A 22,344-nucleotide genomic window follows, 5' to 3' on the forward strand; every position below is an offset into this window, starting at 1 on the left:
TTTTAATCACCCAGAAATAAAAAAAGGCTTTTCTATTCTCGTGCGAATATGTGTGGCTACGCTTATAGATGTCTCTATCTCGTTTTGTTCTGGAAACTGTTGGAGCTACGAGAGAAGACATTTGTGAAATTTAATTTGTACAAAGTAGCACGCAGGACATAAATATAGGGAAACATTTGCTGCAACTTCTGAGCACCATGGTCACCCATATTACTCCCATTTGGTACCTAATGCCATTATGCTAGTGTCCCTATATATACTTCCTATTTTCTAGTCCCACCACACAATATTTCTTGTAAAATTAGAGAGAACATGGCCATGGGTGAATGAATGACATTCAAAGTTACATTTCAGTGGGACCTTCAATAATATAGAAGGCCAGTGGGAGATTAATCCTTTATCCTAATATGGGTTGAGGAAATTGACTGATATCTGTCATCTGTAAGCAACTGAGCGCCACTAACATGGGAAATACCGACTTCTTTTACTTTATTGCTTTGTTGGAAAAAATAAAAAAATAAAAAATAAAACCTGGGGACAATATGGATGATTGGCATATTCTTTAAGCAATTGAAGGCAGAAGAACAATGGCACTATCAGCTAGCTGTTGGTGTACAAACCTGAGCAGTGAGCAGCAGTGTATACTAAAAGGGACTTTCTAAATGCAACAACTACCACAATTCATGACTAATGGCATCCCATCCATTAACATCCAAAATGTCGAAAAAAGATATCTGCAGGGAAATTGGGAAAAAATTACAGCATTTCCCTATTGATGTATTTGCAATTTTTTCACATTGCTTTGAAAGAATCTCTTCAACACCAACCCATTTTTCAGTAAACAATCTTCCATTTGATAAGAGGATAAGAAGGCGATCCAATGAATCAAGACCATGTGATATAAAGCATTCCTAGAAATTATAGCCATCTAACATGAAACAAAAAAAAAAAAAATTAATGAAAGAATTAACATAGAAGAAGCATCCATCCAAGCAAATAACAGGAGAGGAAGAGGACCTAGTTCCGGTGTCCAACCCCAAAGTGAAATCTCTTTGTATGCTTATCGTTAAATGCATATTCAAGACGAAGAGGCCCCAAGGGTGAGTCCAATCTGATGCCAAACCCATATCCATACCCACTTCCAGGCTTCAGCCTAGCCCCCGCTGGATCACCTAATCAAAATACAATAATAATAAAATAAAAAAAACCTAAAAAACAATGTCTGCAAGTAGGAGAATTCAAAACTTCCAATTACAAGGATTCAAACAGCATTGATTGGCAACTAAAGGTGGTCTATAACTACTGCCATGTAAATGTAAAAATATCAAGTGCCAAACATGAAGTAATCAACTTTAAGAATCGTGCCACACATTTAACATCCAAGTATTCAACTTTTATGAATAGTGTTGTACCAACACCTTCTACAACGTCATGACACCCCACCCCTAAAAGAAAACACAAAAGTACAGAATAATAAAAGCAGTGAACAGTAAATTAAACTAAAGACAGACCTACCAGGCACAGTAGGACCTGATCCAAGTTCCGTGCCATAGTCAGCAAAAATAACTCCCCCAACTGGGCCCAACTGCAAAAGGACAGGACATATTGATGGATCAATGCACCAAAGTTTTCTTAAGGTTTACAATTTTTACAAAATAGAGACCTGGACAAGAAATTTATAAATTGGCAAGAGAGAGCAGGACAAGAATTTGTGTGTGAACTCAAGAAGGCCGGCACAGACAGCACTAAATGTTGTGAATGCATGGTAAAGATACCAGGAAACTTCAATTGGTAAGCCAATAAAAAAGAACTATTACTGTTTCCACCACATACCATGGGGAAAGAAATTTCTCCAGAGCCAACTCCATAAGATCTACCAGAACCCACAGCACCTTCTTCATAACCTCTTACACTATTCGTTCCACCGATGGCAAACGCTTCATGTGGTGGGAAGTTACCAACCACATGACCACCAGACAAACTAGTAGTGCAAAGAATAACAAGTCAAAACCAAAAGAGAGCTTCAATTGCTACACTTCAAAAGATACAAAAAGTACAATAGAGAGTTGGGGGAAAGATATCACCATGATACTCAGACAAGAAAAGAAAAGGTTTACCAAGATGCCAATGTAGTTTTATGAGTTACTATTAGATAGCTCCTCCTACTCTTGAAAAATACAGAACAGTGGCCATACCTTAAAAGAAGGTGAGCAGGGCCAATTTGTAGGTCTTTCCTAGCACGCGCATTTATTCTGTTGAAAAACAACCACTCAGGCAAAACAGGAAGTCCCTGTTCCATGTTGAATACCAACTGCAAAAGACCACCAAAGATAGAGTGAAAGTTCAGACCCCTAAAAAAAAAAAAAAACAAGAAAAACAAAAGGAAAAGAAACAGGCAAGAGTCTTAATTGTGAACACACTGTGGATGACTAACCATTGAAGACCCATGGTCACCAGAACCCGTGTAAACACTCTCAAACCTAGTAAGCAGCATATCATCATGGGTATTGCCACTATAAAACAAAAATGGTAAACAAAGAACAGAAGATTAGAAGCATGGACCACGACATAATCTAAACTAAGACATGGAAACCAAAATGATTTCAGACTTGCGTACCTTGCAGTTAGGGGACTGCTGAAGAAATCCTTGATAATAGGATTTCCTTTTTCATCACGAGCACCAGCATGCTGGAACAGTAGTCAATAATGGAAAGTTAATAGTATATATAAAATACAACCAAGTCAACATAGATCTTCTAACCATACAATCACCACCCAGTGTTAAAACTCATCAAGCAAAACAACAACCAACTACAGGAGGGAAGATAAAAGCACAAGTACATGAAAGAAAAGCCCAGCAGTTCCACTCCACTTCGGCCTTATTGGTCGGCCGAATTCAATACCAGCTGTGATGCGACCAATGGTCAAGTTGCTACCATCAAGTTGGTTGCCATGGATAAGTGTTCCAGGAGTTGTTGAATTCTAACAGAAGAAGAATCGGTCAGGCATCTCATCATGTAGAAATTTAAAGTAGTTAGAAAGGTCAAACAACAGCACTTGACACAAGTAAACAATAAACTACCTGAACCATTATTGTCCTGGACGTCCGCATATCATCTCCTGCAATCCATGGATCTGAGTAGTTTATGCGAAATATTGAGTCTATCTGGCCCCTCTCTAAAGAAACATGGAGCTTTTGGTTTCTTCCAAAGAGATTCCTATGAGAATATGCAAAGCTGCAATACAAACAAACATTATGTGTGAAGTGTAATGATGAAGCCTTAAGAATCTAGTACAACACAAGATGACATGCCAACACAAGTGAACAAACACACTAACACTTTGTCTATTTGCATGAACATGCTTGCAGAAACCAGATGTTGAGCAAGTTTATATGCTAAATTTTTGAAAAAGAACAGAGAAATACTGAGAGACAAAAAAATGCAGCAGCACAGTTGCTAGAACTACCAGGGCAGTTAGTACCCTGGACATCTACATTTTTTAATTTTACAATGGAAAGCATGCTATACTTAACACAGATGTATGACTTACTATCGACTTCCAAGCGTCAATTATCCTAACCAACTTTAGACAGCTCTGATGATACAGAATCTTGTACAGATACCCTGTTCGGGTCAATTATATTACACCATCTGAAGTTTCAGATAGCTACCCTACCCTTGCCTATGTCATATTTTGTCCACAAAAGGACTTCAGACAGATGCGAAAGGTGTAAAAAGCATAAAACCCTTTAGTTAAATCAATAAAGGTATACAATGTTTGGGAACTAGCCATTTCTGTTCCAAGCCACAGAGAAGAATAACCAACCCAAATTGAATTTGTGCCTAAAACAAACACATCATTTGCTCCTTTAGATGCAGAAAAGCTACATTGTGACTTATACATTAATGCACACAGATAACATCTAACGAATCAGGGGGAACATGTAAAAATGGGGAATGGAAAAGGAATAAAGCATGTAAAACTGGGAAAAAGAATTGATGAAGGTGTAAAACTGTAACAGCAAGATGTTGTGCATTAAGTTACCTTCCAATGAGTCCTGATAGAGGGCCGTTTGTAAATCTACAATTACAGAATAAAAGTTAGCATTTTACACCACAAAATCTAAAACAAAAACTTACATATTTACATAAAAGTCTATTTGTACATACTAGTTCCATTTAATTGACTTACCCACTTGATATGCCACCACCAGCAGAAAAACCTCCACTTGGCCGCTCAACAACATTCATTACAATATCAACCTTACCAGTATCTACAATTTTGCAAATTTTTAGTAAACAACGCATTCAACCACATGCATGATCTCCAACCAATCATGTACAAACCATTAAAGCATAAGAAACATATAAAATTCTTGAACACTAGAAAAATGGAAAGTGATATTAAATTAGTATTTGTTAGGTCCACAAATGTAATGGGGTCTAATATCTATGCATGATTTATAACGATGTTTGGGATGCACAAGAAATGGTGGGAAAAGAAAAGGAGGGTACAATGTACTGTCTCTAGTTTGGAACAAGAGAAAATTGGAGAGCAAAGAATCAAAATCATTTACCGCCAGGCTAAAAAATGCTCTATTCTGTATTGAGCTTTACACGTATTCAAAAGTAGAATGTTTCTAACTGTAAATGATACTTAAAATATTTAATCAGGTTGCATCAGCAACATTCTTTGGGACAGACTATTATGAAAAATCAAAATAACTTAGCATTTTGAATATATAATTTCAAACAAAAGTATCTGAAAAAGAAATAATCAAATGGAATTTCTTATTTACCACCTGCTGGTTGGGGGATAACGCTAACATCTTCCATAAGTCCCATAGTCAATACGGTCTCCACATCTCTTTTTCCTTGAAGCATACTGTAGACCTACATAGGTATCATCCCATATTGCAACCCTTAAAAGTCGACACATCACCACTAAATTTAGTGCATTTCTTTAAGGTAGAATTTATGCATAAATACTTAATGGCAAAGAAAGGGAAAATCAATAGACTTCAGTCACCAACCCAGCAAACTGAAAATGTAAACAACCAACATGTTTGGGAAAAAAAAAGACCAAAAAAAATTAAAAAAGTATCTCTTCCCTCAGGAAAATAGATAACAACATATGAAAGAAAATAAGACATTTAGCTGAAAGCCAGCATATAATATCATGGAAATCCCTTAAAGTAAAAACACACAGTTCTCAAGTACCTATAACGAACAATATTGTTTGAGTATAAAAGAAAGAGGTCCAGGAAAGTACCTGGCCCTTCTTGGTTGTAAGTTGGCGAAGTATCGTTTCAGGCTTTGTCTTCCCTATAGTTGGCTCACCCCTGAGAAGTGCAATAAAATATAAGTCAACTAATCTATGAATGCAACATCCATAAATGCAAACTCAATTAAGGCAAAATCTTACGTTTTCCTATCAAGGAATCGTATGGAGATATTATTGACCTCGGTTTCTGAAACTTGTAACTTAAGAATACCCCCTGAGAGTATGTCAACAGCTGAAACCTACAATGTAAACGAGAAAGCAATTGTCTGCTATTATGAAACCTCTTGACACAAGCAAGGCTAAGTTGAATAACAAATGAACACTTCTGCATTTTACAGTGCTAAAAATATTAAGTCCATCTTGCTGCATGTTGAAAATTTGTAAAAAAAAAAAAAAAATGACAAGTGGATAGAGCTGACGAACCAACCATGGCAAAAAGGCCCCGATCCATGTACCAATTGTTGATGGAAGATATTACTTCATTCAAACGCTTTAGATTAATAATTTTTCCTGCACAACTTGACACCAAAATCCATAATCAATATGAGCCTCCTATGAACACGTTTAAGAAGTTGCACACAAAGCAAATGATCTTTCATGCGATACATATGCACTCACACACACCAATAAGTAAGTCAAAACAATGAAGAAAACTCTACCATATCCATCACAGAATGCATCATTTAGGAACTTAGCTGGCAGAACATTTGCCCCTTCACATACTAGCCCTTGGAATTCTTGGTTTGGTTTTACCTTGCACCGTCAAAAAGTACTTTTATTACCATAAAAAACAAGACGCGCAGCGGTGAATTCAATTCGAAAACAAAGCATATGTATACCTGAAAGATCAATCTGATGCCGTCCCTTGTATCCACGGCAACGGGCATGCAGGAACAGAAGTATCCACTATCAATGATCCTGTGCACGTCCTCTTGGACCTCGCGCACTGTCAGCGCCGAGTTGGCTCGGCACGCCTTGAGCGCCGCCAACGCTTCCATTTCGAGGTCCTTCCTCTCCAGCTCCTCCCCGTCCTTGTTCCTCACCAGCACCTCGCTTATCAAAACCCTCTCCTCGTCGTGTCGACTCCCTGAATGACCCTTCTGCTGCTGCAACTCGGACTTAGTCGACTGAGTCGACTCGTCTGGCCGAGCCAGTGACAGCGACGCCGCGCATAGAAGCGGCGACTTACCTACCGACTGACTTTGGTCCGCGTTCTGATTTCGCGACTCGGAATTTTCCGACTCATTGGATCGAGTCAGGGATAGAGACGCCGAGCAGAGAATAGGCAACAAGTGTGGGTGACCGTTTTGAATTAAAGGAGGGAATTGTGAGCGAGACTTGAGCGAGTCGATGAGTTGAGCGAACGAGTTTCTGGTTCGAGCGAGCAGGAAGCGAAGGTCCAAGTGCGGGGTTTGTGGAGGAGGAAGAGGGACTTTGATAGAAGGAGAAGTAGTGAACCGGACGTCGTCGTTTGGCGGCATTGTATAATTTGTATATGGTGTGAGGAATGAGATTGTGCGGAGATAGAGAAGCCTTGTCTGGAAATAGGAGGGTTAGGGTTTTAGCGGTTTAGAGGTGCATTTGAAGAAACTGGAGTAGAGCTTGGTTAACAGTTAACAGAGAGAGGGGTTTGGGAAAGAGGACGGAGGATCCGGGATGGGTTGGCGTCGTTTTGGAGACGGTTCGTGGGTTCGGCTTTCGGGCTTTTACTGCGGTGATTGGGCTTCGACTGAAGCATGTTTATGTGGCTCGAAACAAGGCCCAAGGCCCAAGGCCCAAACTCATTTTCCCCAAAATTTGAAAATCGAAGCCGCGCTAATCGCCATCCAATCTCCACCGTCCTTTCCCCAAACATCAAACCTCTCTCTCTCTCTCTCTCTCTCTCTCTCTCTCTCTCTCAGTGAATCGATTCATGGCTCAAGTGTGAAAAATGTCGACAATGGAGAAGCTGTTCGTTCAGATCTTCGAGAGGAAGAACTGGATCATCGACCAAGCCAAGCACCAGATCCACCTCTTCGACCAACACCTCGCCTCCAAACTCCTCATTGAGGGAATTGCCCCTCCTCCCTGGCTTTGGTCCTCCGACCCCAGTGGTACGTTTCCACCTTCATCTCCATCAATTTCAATCTGTCATACAGTTTTAGATAGCATTGTTAATTTTGTTGATTTTGACCGCAAGTTGCTGTGTTCTTTTGCCTTAGTAGCAATTACTCTTTGTAGAAGATAAAGAAGCGAAACCTAGGTTTTCAATATTGCATTATGTATTTGTGTAATTGCGACCGTCAAGGGTTTCTTAATCCTCTGTGTGGTTGCCCAGAAAATTTTATATTTTGGGCTATATTTGTAATTGGGACAATACACCAACTGATTATGACCGAAAAAGTAACTGAGTATGCCCACACAAACACATCTGTATGTTATGTATATATGCATGTATGTACAATGCCCTGGTCATTTTTATTGTTGGTGAGGGACTTATATCCAGGGCTTAATTAACAATATTTCAATTTTTTCATCACAGTGCTGAGCAAACAAGAGCTCGTTTCAGGAATTCCATTCCCTTGCAGACAGCCTGTGATCCCATTTACTGGTAGTCATTGCTCGGTGTTTGATAAGCCAGTTGCTAGAGCTCACAATGAGGAGCTACCAGGTTTGTGCGCGGAGCTTCGTGGTTTCAATGAAGGTCTTGATGCAGGAGACGAGGTGTCAGTTTTGCCGCAGTGCCGCATAAGTAATGCTGGGTGTGCCTCCGATGGTGTTCCTCAAGACCAGAGAGAAGAGGATCCTAGTGTTACGTCTCCTGAAGATCAGAGGGATGCAAGAATCTCAGACATTTACCATGACCCAGCTCTATCACTGGCTAGAGGTGCAGGAGTTGAGGTATCAATTTTGCCACAGTGCCCCATCAGTAATGCTGGATGTGCTTCTAATGGTTTTCCTCAAGATCAGAGAGAAGAGGATCCTAGTGTTACGTCTCCTGAAGATCATAGGTATTCAAGAATCTCAGACATTTACCCTGACCCAGCTTTATCACTGGCTAGAGTTCAAAGGTCCAAGTCAAGACAAAGAGCTCTGGCAATTCGCAACAGTGCCAAGAAAAGCTGTTCAGAGGATAAGAACAATGTTAATGGTTATGCTGGTGGAACTATTGGGCCTTCTATATTTTCCCTACAGTCTGACCATGTTGATGAAATGAATTTCGTCAAACCTTCTGATACAAGTGGTAATACTTGTGCAGTAGATGAACCAAAATTAGGCGAACTTCGAATTAAGGAAAAAAGTACTGCCACTGACTCTGGTAGAATTACAAGATCTAGAAGCTCTGGCCAACAGCATAGCTCTTTTAATGTCAGTGGCTCAGCCTGTATTGTCAACAAAAATGGTGATGCCCTTGCAGATTCTGTTGGCATATCAACACAGCAGTCTAACCATGTAAATCAACCGCTGGAATTGGTTGATTACTCTAATATCACTAATAACAGTGGCCGAGAGAGGGAAGCAAAGGTAGGAGATTACTTTAGCAAGGAGAAGGGAAGCAGCATATACTGTGGGAGAACAACAAGATCTAGAAGTGCTAGTCAACAGCTTAAGTGTCTTAACAAATTGTTGAAGTTGGAGCACTCGTCTGACAGTGCAAAGGAAGATGGTGTTAGCAATTCAATGCAACAACCCAAACATGTTGATGAAATGATGGAAGTGGTCAAATATTTTGATATCATTGATGGAAGCTGTGAAGTGAAAACAAAAGTGGGGGAGTGCTCGAGCAAGGAACATGATGATTACTGTTGCAGAGCAACAAGATCTAGAAGTTCTTCCCAGACACCTAAAAATTTTGGAAAGCTAGATAGCTCTTGTGGTTTTAGGAGGGGTGATGGCGGTACACTCAAACATTCTACTGGTAAATCAACACAACCACCTCAGCCTTTAAGTTTGAACGGAGGAGATCCTGATTTTCGTGAAGCACAGGGGCCTCAAATGTCCATTGTAAGGTCCCTGCCTGTCCAAAATAATCTTGAGTTGTCTGCAGTAAATGGGGAAAAGCAATCAAGTAAGGTAAATTCTGCTGAGGAGTATGTCTCCAGAAGTACTGGGTCGCAGGAAATGCATAGTACGGAAGAAATAGCAAAAGATGCCAACTCCAACATATCTGGCAAAAGAATTAACCAGTCAAGGTTTGCTGCATCTAACAAGTCTCGTGATGCACAGATAGCTCAAATATCTGCTGGAAGGTCTGTTCCAATTAAAAAGGATCTAGACTTATGTGCAGCAAATTCAATAGGTTCTTCAGACAAGGAAAATGTTGCAGATCAGTATGCTGGTAGAAATACAAGTGCTAATTCTGAAATTGTTCTTGAAGGATCTGTTGAAGCTACTTCTATTGCTTCTGGGTCGAACTTGGATGGTACTGGGCTTAGAGTTGGAGCGGAAGTTTTAGTCCCAAGGCAGGCTGCTGATTATAATGTGATTTTGAAGCCCAAACAACTTGATTTTGATGTCGTAGATGAATCCTGTGTGAATGGAATTTCTACTCCTGCTCTTAAGAAGGGAATACAGGACAGGTCAGCAGAAAAAAGGTCTATTTCCTTAATGCAAGCTGAAGACATACCGGATAAAGGAATGAGTGTCAATTGCCAAGTAAAAAGTATCTCATCCCTGGAGATGAATTTTCTGGGGGATTGGGAAGTTCCAGTCAAAGAAAAGGAGCTCCAGTGTGGTTTATCCAAAGCTGTTGCGGAGGAGACATATAAATCTAGAAGAGCCTCGAATGGAAATGTTGTCTCATCAGTAAAAGAAACATCCGATGCTCATAAGAATGCAGTTGCTAATAGCGAAAAGAAATCTTCTTTGATAGATCATCCAACTGCCTTGCAAGTAGCTAATGTTAATGCTGCAAAATCAACTGAATTGGTCTCAGAAGAGAGTGCACTGGATTCTCATGCTGTTGGTAAGCCTATACTCTCAACTGATGCTGATTTTGCTTTGGTGTCCGGACCTGGTTCTTTTACAATCCTGGATGCAAAGAATCTTACAGTTGAGATTCCTTGTACTGCTTCTAGGGATGAGACTAGGGGTATCTTGGCTCAGCCGTTTTTACATTCACACAGTATTATTGATGAAAGAGATGTAGGTCATTCGAAATCAACTGAATTCCAGATTTCAGAGAAGTCCTTGAGAAGGAGTTTTAGCTCTTCGCCTCAGCCTAAACGAAGAAAGATTGAGGATAAGATAGTTGATGACCTGTCTGCTTCATCAGGCTTGAGAGAAGAGGTTTCTCACACTGTCAACAGAGATTCTATGCATGGAAACTTGGGAAGTAAAGAACATAGTCCAAAGGCTGTACTAGAATCTCAAGGCCTTTCAATTTCTCGGGAGGATGTTGTGAAATCAATTGTCAGTGGGAATCCAGTTGAAGAAACACATCAAAATGAGAATTCCTGCATGATAGAGAGGTTTGAATCTTCACCTAAGGCACAGAGAAGAAGTTTTAGCTCTTCGCCTCAGCATAAACGACGAAAGATTGAGGATAAGATCGATGATGACTTGTCTGCTTCACCAGGCTTGAGAGAAAAGGCTTCACACACTGTCAACAGAGGTTCTATGGGTGGAAACTTGGGAAGTAAAGAAAGTAGTCCAAAGGCTGTACTAGAATCTCAAGGCCTTTCAATTTCTCGGGAGGATGTTGTAAACTCAATTGTCAGTGGAAGTCCAGTTGAAGACATATATCAAAATGAGGATTCCCACATGATAGAGAGGTTTGAATCTTCTCCTAAGGCACAGGTGAAAGAGGTACTCACTGAGGATGTTGTGAAATCAATTGTTAGTGGGAGTCCAGTTGAAGAAACACATCAAAATGAGGATTCCCACATGATAGGGAGGTTTGAATCTTCACCTAAGGCACAGGTGAAAGAGGTACTCACTTTTCCATTGTGCACCTCTCTCTCTCTCTCTCTCTCTCTCTCTCTCTCTCTCTCTCTCTCGGCTAAGCTCTTGTCCTTATATCTTTTTTATTCTATATAGTAGTCTTGTTTTATTTTGGGGTTTTCTGTTTACTTATTCTGTTATATTACATGGGTTGGTTTGTCTGCTTAGTGCTTTAATTGATCTTTTCTGATGCATAATATTGTGTTTGGCAGGGTGAAATAAGCTTGGAAGGGGGGGATAGTAGTGTAAATACGCCTTTCACTTTTATGCATGAAGAAGTAGGAGCATCACTTCTCTCAAGTTTGATCAATCAGGCAGCTGGGCATCCTCAAGATTGTTTGGTGGAGGAAACACGAGTAGGACATCCAACTAGCATTATTGTTGATGGTGGAAGTCAGTGCATAGAAGATAACGATGTTTTACTTCCTCTAAAGAATAATCTTAGACTAGGAAATGTTGAACATTTGACTTGTGCTGGAAGAACAATGCAGGAAAAGAGATTTGATCTTGGAGGGACCAGTAAACTTTCATATTATTCAGTTGGTTCTCCACATGGCCAATCCTTGGATTTGGTTGGAGCTGATGATACAATGCCTGAGCTTGAGGGGTTTGTTATTAAACCAGACGATGAACCAACAAGCATTGCAGGAGAGGGAATTAACTTTGACGAGTTAAACCTTCCAAACACTACAATAGAACGGGCCAGCATACTTGAGCAGCTTTGCAAATCTGCTTGCATGCAAACTCCAGTAGCATGTTCTTCAGCTTCCTATAAGTTGCACAAAATTCCAAATCTATACCAGTCTGTTCCAATTGGGCTTCTAGAGGGTGTCGATCTGAGGACCACCCTTCCTATAAATACTGCCAACCAATTAAAGGATGGTTATAGTTTCTTGAGTGAGGAAGTTGGCCAGGCTTTATATAGAAGTTCCTATTCTGATTGCCTATCAAATTGTAGTGGTCAATCTGGTTGGGATATTAAGAAACCTTACACATCTCCAGTTGGGAAACTCTGGGATAGAAGCGGTTTACGCTCTAGCAGTTCAGGGAAGCGAGGGAGCATAAATCCAGAGCTTCCCTGCATTAGTGAAGAAAACGAGAATACAGATGAGGTAGCTGATACTTTCGAAGATGGCATTGTTTCAGAAGTGTTAAATAGCTCTATACAAAGAGTACCACTTGCTGACATTACAGAAATTCCAAACCCTCCTGCATCAGTTTCTAAAGTCGAGCGACCTGAGCCGTATGCTGATAGATTTAGTCTAGATTCAGTAAACACTGAATTCAGCTTAATGGGGACTCATAAGAGCTTCAAACAGAAGCTTGGAATCCAAAGCAGCAGTAAGAGAAGACATAACAATAAGGAGAACCAGAGCATATCACGAGGAACAAATGATATTAAGAGGGCCACTGGGTCACTTCGTAACAGGTTCAGTAAGCCAAAATTGTCTGGAAAAACTAGTTTGAGAAAAGGAGGCCCGAGTTTGTCAGAGCGGGAGCCTAGGCCTAACAATATTGTGTCCAACATGACTTCCTTTGTTCCACTTGTGCGACAGAAACAAGCAGCTGCAGTTGTAACAGGTAAATTCTTACCATTAATCTTTTTCAAATTGTCTCCCTTGTAAATTAAATAGTAGAATTTTTGGATATTGCATTACATGTACATATTTCATATGAATGTATTTAGAGTGGATCTTAAAGGAACGTGGAAAATGGAGTACAGTATGGGTGATGGTTTTGTTTTTACTGAATCGGGGAATTTTATGTTTGGAGCTGTAAATTAGCTTTGCATGTCTGTGATCATTATGTAAAAATAAAGGGCATATTTGAAAGACCCATGAAATTTGAATTGCCATTATCCTGCATAAAGGATTTTATAGGTAAATTGATCATGTCCAGAGGAGATTGACAATGATTTAATTGTTGTTTGATTGTATAACTGTGAATGTTTGGTGAACATTCTGGTATCTTTTTCTCTTCTGTTTCTCCAGTGACTTGATTCAGTATTTTGAACTTCTTGTGCTTTCTTATAGGGAAGAGGGACATCAAAGTGAAGGCCCTGGAGGCCGCTGAAGCTGCAAAGCATCTTGCAGAAAAGAAAGAGAACGAGCGTAAGATGAAGAAGGAAGCCTTGAAGCTTGAGAGATCAAGAATGGAGCAAGAGAACTTGAGGCAGTTGGAGCTGCAGAAGAAAAAGAAAGAAGAAGAGAGGAAGAAAAAAGAGGCTGATATGGCTGCAAGGAAGAGACAAAGGGAAGAGGAAGATAGGAAGGAGAAGGAAAGAAAAAGGATGCGTGTTGAAGCGCGGAGACAGCACAGAGAACATGAAGACAAGTTACTTGCAGAAAAAGAAGATAAAGAAATAAAATGTCAAGCCATTGTACGATTCGTCATGCTCTGACACATTTTATGATTCCAATCTTCTTGCTACTTTAGAAATCACATTGAATATTGGGTTGTCTTTTATAGGATGGAAGAGGACATGAGAGTAAGGAATCTACGGATGAAACAGTGCACAAAAAAATGGAGGAAGGGAGCGGATATGGCACTCTCAGGAACATTTCAGAGACTGTTCCTGGGACTTCCCGGGTTTCAACAAATAATGCCAGAAGAGAAAGTATAGTCCATGAAGAGTGCTGCGAGGCCTTGAGTAATTTTGGATATAATGCAGAGGTAAATGTTAATGACTTTCTAACAACCAATTTTCACCATATCATCAGATCTGCTTGCATATTATACAGAACAGGTGGCAATTGAACCTATTCCTCTCCCTTTGAAATAGCATCTCTACATATGTTGAGTGCTTTTACTTGTGTAGTTCATAGTAAGGAGGCCTATGATTAAGAACAAATTCTGAGCTTTTCCTGCAGGCTGGAGCAGGGCAGTGGCGGATCTAGGAATTATTCTTTATGGGGTCAAGATTCAAATCGAGTGCGGGAGTTAACGGCGGGGGTGAGAAGTCGAATTAGGTTTGCCCTGTTTGGGTGAGAGTCGAATGGGGTTTGGGTGGTTGAGACCAGAGGCGAAGTGGGTTTGGGTTAGCCTTTTGGGTTAGGGGCCTAGGGCTCTGTTCTTTCTCCAAATGCAACAAGGGATTGTATTGTCTGAATAGTGAAGATATAAGTCCTTAATTTTTTTTTGACGGCCAAAACGACATCATTTTGGAAATTCTCTAAATTAAAAAAAAAAAAAAAAAATCTCAGCTGCTAGTCACGTGTTGTTATTTTTCTCTTTGCATCTTTCATACATTTTCATAAACATCTTTCAGTCTTCCACCATTTTTGCCCCTGCAACTTCAAGTCTTCAAGCAGCAGCCATGGGGTCAAGATTTTCTTTATAGGGGAGATTTATGGGTTCATGGGGTCAATTGACCCCATTGACCCCACCCTGGATCCGCCCATGGAGCAGGGTGATGAGCTGATAGTTTAGCATGATTTCTAATCATGTGTAGTCCTTTTAACTTGTTGGTTTTTAACTACTCCAAGGCCTTCCCCTTTGCGATCTCTATGCCATAATTGATAAGAAGGCTACTTGCCTTATTGCAAGGATTTTAACTTTTGGTAAATCTACTAATAGCTTATTGTAAACTCAAATCTGAACCACCTTTAGAAAATTTTCTTGCACATGAACAGCTGCATATTTTGTGTACATCTACTTTATCTCTACAGTCTCATGCTGATACTTCCTGTGATCTTCAAGGTATCAAGCAATTTAGCCAAAGCAATAGAAAATGAGAATTGGGTTGCCAATACAAGTCAAGAAGAGTCGTATGAGATCTCTCCATACAAAGAATCAGATGATGAAAACGAAGAAGATGACGATATCATACCAAATAGTAAATTTATTCCTTCATGGGCAAGGTATAGAGCACTCCAATCACTTTGGTGATATGTATCTTGGTGAAAGGCATAGATTGTGTACCCTTAAGAAACTGTTAACTCTGCTTGTGCACCTTTAAAAATCATTTAATAGTTGGTTCTTGTTGTATGCAGTAAAAATTGCCTGGGTCTAGCTGTTTCTTGCCAGAATGGAGTAGACCCAGAGGCGATCTTCCCCCGAGAAAGCTTTTGCAGTATATCCGAAGGTACTTTTATGGTTTAAAGCCATGATCTTATTAGCTATTGCATGCTTTGGCCTTTTGGCTAGTCAATTTTTATTAATTGCTGGACTAAAGATCAAATATGCTCATTTGTAGTTCTCTTGCCTCGAAAGCATTAGCTACAATAGTGGGCACCAAATTAAATTCAACATATTCTCCAGTCAATTAGTGCTAAAGCTTTGGGGTCAAGAAGAGGTATGTTTCCTTTCTTCTCATTTTTCATTCCATGTGGAATGTCAGCTGCACTGTCTGCCTAGGTCATCATTTCATGTCACCCTGGGAATTCATTTAGGTCCACATTGTGCTGGCAGTTTCATTGTTATTGAAGCATTCTTTTAATGCACCTTTTCTTTGGCCATTGTTCATGTACATATTAATAGAGCAATTTTCCTCTGTGAAAATGCGCCCTTAGTTACTGCCTATGATTGTTTGAGGTTGGCCATCCTTGTCATGAAAGAAAGTAATCCTCTGGATAAATTAAAATTAGAGAAAATTTATTTCTTTTTCTGAAAACAACTTGTAATAGTTGGTTCTTATTCTGTGGCAGATTTTGTAAGACCATTTTGTGAAGAGTTCTTGAGCAGCTGATCCCTTTCCAGCTAATCTCTAGCTGAAATGTTGTAGAATTACTGTGATGTATATAGGATTCTCTTGTAATTGTTCTCAGATATTTTGTAAACTGACTGTAGTTAAGAAGTAACAACTTCCGTTGGCAGTGTGGGAAGGGAAATTCGCTGAGTTGTAGTTAAGAAGTAACTACTCGATCATTCCTGTTTCTGGAGCACTCTACTTTGGAATTCTTATATAGCTAAGCTTAATTGCTATATCATAAGATGTGCATTCTTGACAACTCCAAGCCTTGTTCAGAAATCTTAGTAAATAATTGTTAGAAGCTAATTAAATTACAAGATTTTCATTAATTCTATTGATTATGATTAACTGATTTGTCTTCTTCATCAAAGACTAATTTCAGTAATCACAATATCACATGCATGAAACTTTTTGTGGGCAGCTATAGTGGCAATTCAACAACCCAGCTTCTGTTTCTTTGTTTTCTTGGCCATATAGGTCTTTCCTCGTTGGTTCCTCCATATTGAAAGAAAACAAATCAGCATAATTGATCGACCAAACTTACAACAAATCATCATATTGAAGCATGCAAGTAGCCAAGAATTGAACGGCTAGCGATTCCCTTTTCACAATTTCAAAGTCAAAAATGAGGACAGTACTAATAATCTTCTCAATCTGATCATCATCTGAGTCCCGGAATTTGGAGAAAACGAGGCAGACTTTTCGACCTCCTAGATGAACAAATCGACAATTGTCTGGATATCCAGTCCAAGACTGCACATCTTGTGGCAGTCTCAGACGATGCATATCATGTAGGATCAAATCAAATTCACGCGACATGAGAATATGAGATGCACTCTCATCTCCATAAAATCATGATCGTATTTATATGTCCGATCACATACGAAAAGTAACAAATCACCCTCACCACCGTCCACAAATAAAGTTGCGCCAGAAAATCTAAAGGGAAAAGAACCGGGATTCGCAGAATCATCAAAACCAATGGCTGCATTATCATGATCAGATGATGATGACCACGAGATCATGAAAGGGAGTTCTCTCCATTCTTTGTTGATCGGGTCGGTGACGTCGAAGCGGTACAGGGGAGTATATCGAGTCGAGATCAAGGAGCGAGAAAGCCAACCAAGAGCCCTAGCTAGCTATCTGCTGATTGTTGCCCCTTTTTCCTTGTTTTGTCTCCGTGTCACCCAAGTAAGACAATGGAATATTTATGTGGGCTCGTCGGCTAGACTACTTGGGCTTTAGGGTGGGTTGCATACTTGCATGTTGAGAGAGTGCAAAGGCATCTGGGGAGAAAAACTTTGGTAAGACGATGTATGCATATTATATATTTAATTATTTTTCCAATTAAGTTTTGGGTGTACAGTGTACATAACAAAGATATGCATTTATTGTTGTAAACGCATATTAAGTCATATGACAAGCGAAATAAACACGTAGTACTTATAACTTGTTCAGTTTTTTTTTTTTTTTTTTTAGAAAAAGCTAACATGCATAGGGATATGTTGAAACATAGTAAGAATTACAAGATCCTTCGTTATAAAAAAGTACAACCAAAGACCAAATTCTTAAAGCTTCACCCAAGGAAAGATCATCGGATGCAAAATAAGGTTCGCATCCCGGGTGAGCTTAATCTCGTGCTAAATAGCAATTGCTAAATTGCACAAAGAAGTATTGAAGGGCATAAAGACACCCCTTCCGTTCGTGGCACCTCTATCGTCGATCTCATACACAAATAAAGAAGCTCCAAACCTATAGATCAAAAACCCAATACTAATTGGGTCTAAACTGATTACAAACTTGAAAATACAAAAAAGACCAAACTTATTAACAGAAAAAATCTAAACTAAGCAGGACCTAACAAGAGCACACAAAACCGCAAAACCCCTCAAGAACAACACCGGTAAAAAATCCAGCAACTTATTCTGGTGGACAGTCAAAGACATAGCCATTGTCAGAACCTCACAAGCCAAGGCTGCATCCAATACCAAAAATGAATTTAAAAGTTTAGTATGTTAAGAGAATAGTGTAGTCTTTCTTGTATGATTGTATCTTTTAATCTTTGTAACGGCTACATGACGTGTAGTTGTATTATTCTCATAATTTTTGAGTTGGTGGATTTGGATCTTTGACTCATGAATCATTGAATCTCATGATCACATGGCGTCCAGCCTCCTCTTGTCATTGAAATCTCCAAAAACAAATCTTAGAATTAATTCCTCAACTTTAATTCCAACGCTCATCTTCATGGTAGAATTTTCGCATCTTCACATGGAAGAAAAAAGCAAAGTAAGGAAAAGGGCATCAGACAGTCATTCATGGGCCCAAAATCTATCACTTTGAGTTTCAGCGCCAACTGGGCCCCATTTTCGATCACTTAATTAGTTAATTACTTGGGTTTAGCCACTCCCCAGTCAATGTGAACGTGATTTTGCCCAAAACTAAGAAAACACTCAGACACCTCTGCCACTCATAGACATACAACAATAATTTACTACTATCCAAATTACAAAAAAAAAAGGTATTTAATTAATAATTTCAATTAACATGATGGCATTACGAATTTATGACAATATTTGAATCTTTGCATTTTAAAGTTTTCACTGAATTTTTTTTTTTTTTGTTTCTGTTTGGTTCAAATTAGTAAATTACTGTGAGACTCGAACTTTACAGTTTACAAAATACACGATACATGATAGAGAAGAGAAGATGAGTGTGAGTGTGTGACCAAGTCCAACATAACTGAAAAATATAGGATGCCCGCTCCCATGACGACGTCGTTCCATCCCCCAACTATCCAAACTCCAAAGTCCCTTGTAACCGTTGCATAGCCCTCTCTCTAAAGTCCAACATGCCTTTCAAACCGACCAAACCACGCACCTCTTCTTCAACCGTTTAAACCCCACTTTCTTCCTCACTCCCTCTCAAAACCTCGAACAACTCTCTGCATGTTCTCACTCCCAATCTTCTTCTTCAACCTCTCCTCTGCTTTCGAACCCAAAACGAAATGCCCATTTGTCCCCATTCCATGATGTCTCCAAGAAAGCTTCTTGTTTTCTTGGTCTTCTTTATTCTCTCCTACTTCGTCTCAGTCTCCGCCGAGAACGTGAGCTTCAACTTCCCCACTTTCAATTTCCGAAACCTCACTTTCCTCGGCGACTCTCATATCCGAAACGGCGTCGTCGGCCTCACCCGCGAGCTCAGTGTCCCTTCCTCCAGCGCCGGCACTGTAATCTACAACAACCCAATTAAGTTTTTCGACCCCGAAACCAATATCACAGCTTCTTTCTCCACAAGGTTCTCTTTCTCCATCATCAATGTCAATCCCAACTCGTTCGGCGACGGCATGTCGTTTTTTCTGTCCCCAGATAACAGGACTCTCGGCAGCCCAGGAGGGTATCTGGGTCTTGTTAATTCGTCCCAATTGACCAAGAACAGGTTCGTCGCCATAGAGTTCGATACCCGGCTCGATATGCATTTCAACGACCCCAGTGATAACCATGTTGGTTTGGACATTGAGAGCCTCAATTCAATCAAGACCGCCGATCCAATCTTGCAAGAAGTTGAATTGAAGAGTGGGACTTCGATCACAGCTTGGATTGATTACAAGAACGACCAAGAAAAGCTTAAAGTCTATCTGAGTTACTCGAGTTTCAAGCCTGAACAGGCGACTTTGAGTGTGGATATTAACCTCTCTGATTATCTCAAGGAGGTTATGTATGTGGGGTTTTCTGCTTCGACTGAAGGGGCTACTGAGCTTCATCAGATTGAGAATTGGAGCTTTCATACATTTGGGTTTCTTCCTATGAGACCAACATTGCGTCCTCACAATGTGTCTGCAGGTACTTATGTGATGGTGAATCCGAGTATTCCGGTGTCAAATTCAACCAACAAGCATCACAAAAGGCTTGGTTTAGGCCTGGGGATTGCAGGGCCGGCCTTCTTTTTTGTGACTCTTGCGGTTTTCGGCTTAATTTCTTTGAGGAAATGGAGGCACATTAGAAGACACAAAAGCTTCAAAGCAGAGGTTGTAGCAGGGCCAAGAGCGTTTAGTTACAAGGACCTCAAGTCAGCCACAAGAGGGTTTCATTCTAGTAGGATTATTGGTCATGGAGCATTTGGGACTGTTTACAAAGCCTTCTTTGTCTCATCTGGGACCATTGCTGCAGTGAAGCGATCCAAGGATTCGTATGAAGGTAAAACTGAATTCCTTTCTGAGTTGTCTATTATAGCTTGTTTGAGGCACAAGAATTTGGTTCATCTCCAAGGTTGGTGTGCTGAGAAGGGTGAGTTGCTTCTTGTTTATGATTTCATGCCTAATGGGAGTCTTGATAAGATGCTTTACCATGAATCTGGAGAAGGTACCTTGTTAGATTGGCCCCATAGACTAAATGTTGCTGTTGGTTTGGCATCTGTTTTGACATATCTGCATCAAGAATGTGAACAGCAAGTGATTCACAGAGACATAAAGACTGGTAATGTGTTACTGGACGGGAATTTTAATGCAAGGCTTGGTGATTTTGGATTGGCAAAGCTCATGGATCATGACAAGAGTCCTGTCTCTACGCTTACGGCTGGAACAATGGGATACCTTGCACCTGAGTATCTTCAGTATGGGAAAGCAACTGAGAAGACTGATACTTTTAGCTATGGTGTGGTTATCCTTGAAGTGGCTTGTGGGAGGAGGCCAATAGAGAGAGAAGCAGGTAGTAACAGAATGGTGAATTTGGTTGATTGGGTTTGGGGGCTGCATTCTGAAGGAAGGATTATTGAAGCAGTTGACAAGAGGTTGAATGGGGAGTTTAAAGAGGAAGAAATGAGGAAGCTGTTGCTTGTTGGTTTAAGTTGTGCTAACCCGGATAGTGCAGAGAGGCCTACAATGAGGAGAGTTCTACAAATCCTAAGTAATGAGGCAGAACCTGTAGCTGTGCCAAGGTTTAAACCGAGTCTCAGTTTCTCTTGTGGCTTGCCTATGTCTGTTGATGACCTTGTTTCAGATTGTGAAGACTCCAACAGCCCCTGCAGCTCTATGTGTGAGATTATTATTAACTGAAGTAGGTATCATGGGTTATCATGCAATATGCAGATTGCAGAGTTTATAGATTGTTGGATTCTTTTATTCTTTACCTTTATTACTGCTTTTTTATCCTGTAATTTGAAGATTGGAGACTGTTAGAGTTCACTGGCCTGAGTTCAAAACTATGTATTGAACTGTGTGGTCTCTGCTTTATCCAGGACAAAATAAGCTTGCTTGAAGATTTCAATTGTAATGACACGTTCAAGTAACATCTCTTGGAATCATGTTTTCCTTTGTAGTGGCAATGAAAGATCTCTGACTGGTTTAAGAGTTGAATGATTTCTACACAATACGAGTTTTTTATCTTTCTACTTCTCTGTTTTTTGGGTAGTATGTTTTAATTCTTTTCCTAATTCTGAGATACTGAGTACTATGTAAAGTGTAGGGTGCACCGCACCCATAAATCTGGTCACACACCCTTAAGATTTCATAATGTTTATTTTGCCTTTTTTCAATTCAATTTTTCAAGAAAAAAAAATCTTACAAAATTGTCTCCCTTTTCCCCTTTCCCCTTCAGGCCAGACAGGCCTTGGCAAGGAAGAATTAGGAATTTCATGAGTGTGTGTTGAGTAATTTATTGGGTGTAATTAGAAGTCCCCATTCGAGTGAATGTCTGATTGTGTTCTGTAACTTGCTCTCACCCTCTGGGCTTGGGATAGGCTTCACAAGTGGCAAGAATAAGGTTCTGTAATCGTCTTTAGTTGGATGCCGCCTACTTAAGTTTGAGACTGGCATTAGTTGCAAGAGTCATTTGGACAAGACTACTTGTGAAGTTGAAAGTGAAGGCTTAAAATCAGAATTGAATTATAGTTATAATTATCATATGGGGTACTTTTAGTAGTCTAGTATGTATCATAAGACTTCCACAGAAGAATAAGAGATTTTTGGTAGTGGAGTGTTCAAGATAGAGTATGTATAATGTATTGATGACATTTTCATCTAGAAATATAGAACACTTCAATCCTTCTTGTTTCACATTTGGGCACATTCATAGTTACAGATTCTAAACAGTTTCCATCGGTGCTTCAACCTTTGTTCGCAAAATGTAACAGGTCTGTCCTGTTCCCTTTACATATATAGACGATGAGCCAGGAGTATGGCACTTAACAAGTCCCTCATAATGAAGCCAGATTCTTATATCATGGCACTTCACAAGCTAGGCAGTCACAGTTCATCAACCAAAGATTCAATGGTATTCTGTGTAACATTTTAATGTTGTACAGATGGTGTCCTCTCAAAATGGATGACACTATCAGCACCATAGTAGTAACCAAGATTAATATCACAATGGTGCAATTAATGGACTGTGCTTCACGATGTAAAATAATTTAAACTGACCTTGATTATTTGAGCAAGAGCTCAAAATAAG

The 22,344-nt window shown here is 39.8% G+C and overlaps 3 protein-coding genes across 6 annotated transcripts; 2 read left to right on the forward strand and 1 right to left on the reverse strand.

The window, feature by feature from the left end:
- Positions 1-465: 465 nt before the first annotated feature.
- OEP80 (outer envelope protein of 80 kDa) lies at positions 466-6,934 on the reverse strand. 4 transcript variants are annotated; one of them, XR_015122510.1, is made up of 18 exons: positions 6,126-6,934; positions 5,946-6,039; positions 5,714-5,796; positions 5,428-5,525; positions 5,275-5,344; positions 4,805-4,895; positions 4,195-4,276; positions 4,048-4,083; positions 3,083-3,236; positions 2,842-2,982; positions 2,618-2,688; positions 2,435-2,513; positions 2,196-2,311; positions 1,834-1,981; positions 1,516-1,585; positions 1,018-1,172; positions 828-928; positions 466-734 (listed from the first exon to the last, which is right to left on the reverse strand). XR_015122510.1 is itself a non-coding variant. In XM_086245632.1 (17 exons), the coding sequence occupies exons 1-16, from the start codon at positions 6,765-6,767 to the stop codon at positions 1,018-1,020; spliced, it is 2,130 nt and encodes a 709-aa protein (XP_086101758.1). In that variant the 5' UTR covers positions 6,768-6,934; the 3' UTR covers positions 466-928. The 4 variants fall into 4 exon arrangements, 3 of the variants coding, with proteins under 3 accessions (XP_086101758.1, XP_086101767.1, XP_086101762.1); XM_086245632.1 differs by having other exon boundaries at positions 466-928; XM_086245641.1 differs by lacking the exon at positions 6,126-6,934 and having other exon boundaries at positions 466-928; positions 5,714-5,804.
- Positions 6,935-7,202: 268 nt separating this feature from the next.
- LOC147296131 (uncharacterized) lies at positions 7,203-15,948 on the forward strand. Its single transcript, XM_086228723.1, has 10 exons — positions 7,203-7,379; positions 7,808-10,114; positions 10,553-11,073; positions 11,421-12,789; positions 13,242-13,588; positions 13,678-13,881; positions 14,908-15,068; positions 15,201-15,292; positions 15,404-15,502; positions 15,855-15,948. Exons 1-9 carry the CDS (start codon positions 7,226-7,228, stop codon positions 15,424-15,426), a joined length of 5,178 nt encoding a protein of 1,725 aa, XP_086084849.1. The 5' UTR covers positions 7,203-7,225; the 3' UTR covers positions 15,427-15,502; positions 15,855-15,948.
- A 2,934-nt stretch (positions 15,949-18,882) lies between these two features.
- LOC147296132 (Concanavalin A-like lectin protein kinase family protein) lies at positions 18,883-21,154 on the forward strand. The gene has a single exon (XM_086229443.1). The coding sequence runs from the start codon at positions 18,906-18,908 to the stop codon at positions 20,949-20,951; it is 2,046 nt and encodes a 681-aa protein (XP_086085569.1). The 5' UTR covers positions 18,883-18,905; the 3' UTR covers positions 20,952-21,154.
- Positions 21,155-22,344: the final 1,190 nt, after the last annotated feature.

Source organism: Dryas octopetala, chromosome 1 (assembly GCF_963921425.1).
Source record: "Dryas octopetala chromosome 1, drDryOcto1.1, whole genome shotgun sequence".
NCBI lineage: Eukaryota > Viridiplantae > Streptophyta > Magnoliopsida > Rosales > Rosaceae > Dryas > Dryas octopetala.

Coding starts and splice junctions, on each gene's coding strand:
- OEP80 (XM_086245632.1), bottom strand. CDS start 6,767: ATGCCGCCAAACGACGACGTCCGGTTCACTACTTCTCCTTCTATCAAA. Junction 4,896..5,274: donor TTACAACCAAGAAGGGCCAG/GTACTTTCCTGG, acceptor ATACCTATGTAG/GTCTACAGTATGCTTCAAGG. Junction 2,312..2,434: donor GTGACCATGGGTCTTCAATG/GTTAGTCATCCA, acceptor GGTCTTTTGCAG/TTGGTATTCAACATGGAACA.
- LOC147296131 (XM_086228723.1), top strand. CDS start 7,226: ATGGAGAAGCTGTTCGTTCAGATCTTCGAGAGGAAGAACTGGATCATC. Junction 7,380..7,807: donor TTGGTCCTCCGACCCCAGTG/GTACGTTTCCAC, acceptor TTTTCATCACAG/TGCTGAGCAAACAAGAGCTC. Junction 11,074..11,420: donor CTAAGGCACAGGTGAAAGAG/GTACTCACTGAG, acceptor TGTGTTTGGCAG/GGTGAAATAAGCTTGGAAGG.
- LOC147296132 (XM_086229443.1), top strand. CDS start 18,906: ATGCCCATTTGTCCCCATTCCATGATGTCTCCAAGAAAGCTTCTTGTT.